This window comes from Mus caroli, chromosome 2 (genome assembly GCF_900094665.2).
Source record: "Mus caroli chromosome 2, CAROLI_EIJ_v1.1, whole genome shotgun sequence".
Lineage (NCBI taxonomy): Eukaryota > Metazoa > Chordata > Mammalia > Rodentia > Muridae > Mus > Mus caroli.
The window spans coordinates 74,074,302-74,080,530 of record NC_034571.1 but is presented as its reverse complement, the minus strand read 5'-3'; the positions used below and the strand labels follow the sequence as shown (position 1 = coordinate 74,080,530).

Here is a 6,229-nt window from a genome sequence, read left to right as displayed (position 1 = left end):
GATTGGAGCAGAAGCTGTGTTCCACTCACCAGAAGTCTTAAGATCCTGTGGCGGGTGTTGTGGGTAGCTGGCGAGTGTCAGCCGACTCTGCGCCCCAGTGCTTTTCTGACCGGAAGAGGCTTGTGGCCCTACCTTTAAATATTTTCATATTCCAACTTTTCTCACTAAATGTTTACTAAATTGAAACTGGAATGAAATAGACATCCTAATTGCATATCCTTTGTCAAAGAGAATCCAACCCAGGCCATCAGACTTGGCGGTGGGTGCTTTAACTCCTGAGCCATCTCACTAGCCCCGAAATCATCTTTAAAATAAACACTAACCAGAAGCAAAGATGACATATAAAGACTTAGAGTACATATGCAGACTGCTTGTGTGTGCCTATGGAAGGATTCCCAGAGCCTTCTCAGTGTTTGCCTCCCAGGAGGGGAGCTAGATGTCCTGGAAAAGACAGATGAAGATTTTAGGTTCTGTCCCTTGTTTACTTTTTTTTTTACTTTGTCTATAGAAGCTTCTCAAATTCACATTTCCACCGAAGCCCTTTGGGGCAAAGGAAAGCATTGCCCTAAGGCCTCCCAGGGATCTGGCTTCAGGTTTGGACAGCATAATCAGCTGACCAGGATGGTCTGTGGAGAGCTCTAGCCTTGGGCAATGTTGCTCCTCAGCTAGTTTTGCCAGAGGCTGAAGAGAGATGTTCTCACATCCATACTAGTTAGGAGCAGACCTTCTAGCCAGAACTATAAAGAGTGTGATTTCTAGCCCAGCACCAAAGAAGACTCTTCCTTACTGACCTCATCCTCCCATGATCTGAAGGACTAACCCAGCACTGGTTCCTGCTTCCTGCAGCTCCAGACACCCTCACTCTGTCCTCTGGGAAGAATGGCCCACCATCAGCAAAGTCTACACTTTCACTTGCTTATCACACCTCACACACGGATATTTGGATTCACCCTTGCCTTAGGAGTGACCCAGCTCTCCTGAGGACCTACAGCTCCCCCTGCAGTCCTCTAACAGGGTGACCACCTCTATGAACCATTCATTCCTGGAGCTGCTGCTATCTTCTTTCCACCTCTCTCCTCTCACCCTTAAAAGCTCTCAGCTCTGACTCCAATTCTTCAGGCCTCCAGTTTGCACTGCCTTGTATAAGTGCCTGGGGTGGTGTTGTTGTTGTAGTTTTCCCCTTAAGGACTAAAGCTGCTATTGGCACTTACTCTGTTATACTCTGCTGGGGTGCAATTTGTTATTTTCACACATGTTCTCTTAGTATCTATGTCAAATCCATCAAAGTCTTTTGAGTCTTTTACTTTATACACCCTCTCCCATAATAAATTTTCTGTGACTGCTGTTGTTTTTGACAAGGTCCCACTATTCAGCCCTAGCTGATCCAGACCTCTTTGTATAGTCCAAGTGGGCCCTGATCAGAGTAGGTGCCATATACGTTAAAATTAGATTTTTTCATATATTTTTAAAGTGGAAGAAGTTCTGACACTTTAGATATGACACCAGAGGGGAAAAGTGCCCAAAGGTGGATAGATATGGGAGAAGCAGAGAGATACACTGTGTATAAGAACTGGTGGCCACATTGTTTCTCTTTCTTTCAGTTTCACTTTTAAAATAGGTGCGAAACACAGTGTTACCATCTATGGCACCCACACTGATGCAAGAACAATCTTATTCTACTCAGAACCTTAGCCTGCTGCACTAACTTTGCCTTCCTGTGGCTCTGCTAAGAACTCCAGCCTCTACACAGAGGCCAGAGTGAGCCTACTTAAAACCAGGGGTTTTATTACTGCTTTGCTCAAAATTTACCATGTATCTCTTTCTAAGCAGCAAGAAAACAAAGTCCCTAGAAATAACTGGAAAGTTCTGGAAGACCTGACTTTTCCTACCAGGGAGTCACCAACACCTTCTCTCTCTCCTTTGCTGTAATTTTGTCTGTAGAATGCCTTCTGGCCAAATCTGAATTCGTTTCTGTGTCCATCCATTAGGATGCCATCTTTGTAAGGGCAGGGGCTTCATTCATGGAAACTCAGATCCCCTGCTTCTGCCTGATACACAGCAGGCATGGAGGTGTTGGTGACGAAACTAGGACCATAGAAAAATGGAGAAATTAAAGTCAGGTTTTATAACACCAACTGCATGGATACTGTCTGTTTACAAACGAAAAGACCTTCAGGCTAATGTAGATCTCTAAACGTATATGGACAAGGATGGATTTACTTCTGACTCTTGGTACCTGAAGCTTGAAGCCAGCTCCTGGCTCTGGCCTGGTTTAGTGAAAGCAAACGAGACATTTGCCTGCTCAGTTCCTGGTTAAGAGACAGCAACAGTATTCTCATCAGATGCAGAATCTCACAACTCACAGCTGCTGCTGCTTCAGTAGCTTGTAAAGGGTGAAGTTTAGGATTATGTAAATAGCCTAATTGTCATCCGATAAATCAGGGATCCGTTATTGCTTGCCTGAATCAATTTTTCTAATTTCTGAAAGTAAGAGTTTTCTAACTTTGGAATGTTTCATGCAACAATTTTTTTTTGTTTTGTTATTTGCTTAGTGTCCATGTAACCTGTCAAACTGAATGCTTAAACAAGCCCAGCACTGTGAAGTGTAGTACTGTCAAGCCTCCCATTTTTATTGAACGGTGGTTGGTTAGTGGAAGCCCCAAGGCGTCCAATCAGAGACTATTGTATAAAGGGTACAAAAATAAGTTACCGGAAGAGAAGAGGCTGGAGTAAAATGGCGCAGAGCAGTGAACCCCGCAGAGTCCTGGGATGGATGAAGAAAGGCTCCTGGGAGGAAGTGGGGTTTGGCGGCAGCCCTGAAAAAAAAAAAAAAAAAACAAACAACAACAAAAAAACTGGTAGGATTTTTTTTTTTTTAAAAGCATGTTTGAAACAGAAACAGAAAACTGAACGGAGAAGGCCCAGCAGCAGCTTCGTCATCTGATGAAGTACAATGAAAACGCGGGTGTTAACCCGGCTCTGTGTGCTCGCTTACGCTGGCAGCACCTAGAAGTTCCAGCCCTGTCCCGACTGTTAATGAATTGCAGAGTAATGGAAGAAGGCATTCTGGATTGGGAAGAAAGCCCCATGCAAATACTACTTTCTTCAAGAAGGCTTTTCCAGAACCCTAAGAAGTAGCACTGCCTCAAACACCCCCAATATACCCCAGGATCCCCCCATACACTCTCACCCCCATACACTCCCACCCTACAAACTCCTCCCATAGTGTTTCATGCCTCTGCTTTGAGTCTAGATGTCCTTGTGCTGTTGCTTCCTACCATCACCATCTTCTCTGGCCAGGTTAGAAAACAAAACTCCCATAAGTCTCTTGAAGGTTGAATGTAGGAGAAGGCGATGAGCTGGCTTCAGATCACATTTGCATTCTCTGATGGCCACTTTAAGGGTCCTGGGCAGCAGTGTCCACAGCAGAGAGGCCAGGACAGCTTTGGAACAGTGAAGCACCAACCGGAGTAGCTATGCTGGAGCTATGCAAATCTGGGAAAGCATACTGGCACAGATGTGAGGCCCTCCCTGTACCAGTGGGGGTTAGTGGTGAGTGATATACAAGGCCCAGGAGCTAGCACTTGCAATGTAGGATTCTCAGTGCTCATTCAAATAGAAGAGCTGAAAAAAAGTGAGGCATGGGGCATGGAGGGGGGGGGGGGGGTGTGTGCGTGTGTGTGTGTGTGTGTGTGTGTGTGTGTGTGTGTGTGTGTGAGAGAGAGAGAGAGTCTCAGCACGTGTGACCAGGAGGCCGATGAAGCTTCTTACAAAATAGACCCTGAAGCCTTCCTGAGAATGTCCAAAGACTTCAACATGGCTCTTGTGTTCCTCATCCGATGCCCTCCCTGATTTCAAAGGAGTATGTACGGCTTAAAGAAGTCTATTACTTCAAATATAACGAAAGAGAAAAATATTCTAAGTATAGTATAACACACAGTTGGATATAAATGGACATTTATCTTCAGTGATGATTTTATTCAAAAACGAATGTTAACTGCTTTTGTAACCTTAAAATGCTGTCTTCCGAAAGCAGCTTACCACAAAAGAAATGGTTGTCAGCTTCCGTTTGGCTCCTTCCCTTTCCTAACAACAGACAATTTGCTCTGCACCTGCTCCAAGTGGGTTCTCAGTGCTAAGCATCTCGCAGAGCCCAGAAAATTGCAGTATCAAATCTCAGTCCCAACTGTGAGCCAGCACAGTGACCGATTGCCTTTGAGAGGGGGGTGCTTTCCCAATCCCCAAGGGAGAAGCGCTTTCTCCCCTGCTCCCTCCTGGGATTTGAACTCTGACCTAAAGCCCTGTGTTAGCTACCAGCATGTACTGCGCTGGTTGAAAACAGTAACCCCTCCCTGCTTGCTCAATTCTGTCCCTGGAGTCATGGGGAAGGTCAGATGTCAGTAGACCTGAGGTCAGTAGGTGTCCCATTCCAGTATATGTAAATATCAAAGAAGAAATGCACCTCTCTGTTTGTCACAGCCCACCGCCTGTCTCCGTAAAGCAGCGCCTGATCTGTGAATGGGTCAGCAGGCATCAGCCTTGCTTTCATGTTTGTGAGCTGCTGCTGTTGTTTATTTATTTCCTTCTTTCTGTATAAAATGTTTCTTATGACGCACGATTTACTCGAAGAGGAAGCACGTCGTGTTTCACCTGTAGGGAAGCAGCTGGTTAAAATGAAGTCACATCCAAGGGAGAATCTAAGGCGCAAATAGCAAATGCCATTGAGATATGAGTGGGATATTCTGATGGACAACCTAACCTTACTCATTTTCATTTTAGGTTTCACAAGCAGGCCAAAGGCTCTCAAGATCCTCCTCAACCCCCAGAGTCACAGAAAGGAATCTGTCCAAGTCTATTACGAGAAGGTGGAGCCTCTGCTGAAGCTTGCGGGCATAGAGACTGATGTGACAAGTGCGTCTGTTGGTTTGTTTGTCTGTTTGTGTCTGTGTGTAACGTTACCACTTAAAGCTCCACAGGGAGCCCACAGCCATCCTACCTAAGTGTGGACAGTGCTCCTAACAGTAGGGCTTTCTTCCTGTGTCCCGTAACCTGGGCGAGCGTCAGAGCTGCCATTCTTTTATCGTGCTGTTTTGTATTGCAATAACAATATTTTAGACTTCTGTATTGAATGGTTTGGATGTCAAGTTGACACAAGTTAGAGTCATGGAGAGGAAGGAGCCTCAGTTGAGAAAATGCCTACTTGTGATCCTACTGCTGAAGGCATTTCCTCAATTAGAGATCTAGACGGGAAGGGCCTGAGTTGGTGGTCCTGGGTTCTGTAAGAAAGCAGACTAAGCAAGCCATGGGAAACAAGCCAGTAAGCAGCACCGCTCCATGGCTTCTGCATTAGTTTCTGGCTCCAGGATCTTGCCCTGTTGAGTTCCTGTCCTGCTATTCTTCAATAATGAACAGCAACTTGTTTTTTGCTTATGGTGTTTTGTTGAAGCAGTAGAAACTCTGATTCAGGTGACTTCTTTCATGGTGACAATCATTAGGTATTATTTGAAAGGAAACTATGGTTTTTGACATCTTCAAGATGTGTGCTACTTTCAAATTTCTGCCTAGTGTTTTTCTGTGGCTCCCTTGGGTTGTTTTTTTTTTTTTGTTCTGACCCTGACCCCTGCTGGTGAGGTCAAAGCTAAGCACGATGCTGCAGTTTTTAGTTGCTTTTGGAGAAACCTGGAACTTGATCCATTGTCGAATATAAAAGTGTACTTAGCCTCTTGCTAAGGAAGATGGGAATTAGCTAATCAAAAAAATTAATAGAAAGAATGTCAGTAATGTCTTCTGGGGCACTTATATTTTGGTGACCAAATTCCTCTGCTTTATTAAAAGTCAACTCATGTCCACCAGGAAGGGTGGATTTTTGCCTACGGCCAGAGCTTTCCTGGCTTTGTTCCCATACAGCGTCACCATAGCAGAGGGAATCTGCTTCACACTGTAGTCAATAGAGTCTATTATGTAATTAGGCTACTCAAGAGACAGGCCCAATCAGAGTCTCGCAGTCCTAATGACATGTTTCTCGAGGAGAGACCTGGCTTTGCTCAGCTGTGACAGATGGAGATGGGTCTCACACTGTTAATAAGATCTCTGAAAGTCAGTGTCTTGAAGAGCTCAGGTAGAAAGAAGTTGTTCCCTGAGTGAGGTAACACAATCACAAAGGAACTCACACAATATGTACTCACTGATAAGTGGATATTAGCCCAAAACTTAGGATACCCAAGATATA

General features: G+C 44.8%; 1 protein-coding gene across 3 annotated transcripts in view; it reads left to right on the top strand.

Moving 5' to 3' along the window:
- The window catches only part of Cerkl (ceramide kinase like), a 109,445-nt gene that overhangs the window by 57,150 nt on the left and 46,066 nt on the right, over window positions 1-6,229 (top strand). For all 3 annotated transcript variants that reach the window (XM_029474280.1, XM_021185241.1, XM_021185209.1), the window contains exon 3: window positions 4,780-4,911. In XM_029474280.1, the coding sequence (XP_029330140.1) occupies window positions 4,780-4,911 (132 nt within the window). The remainder of the gene's footprint in view (window positions 1-4,779; window positions 4,912-6,229) is intronic.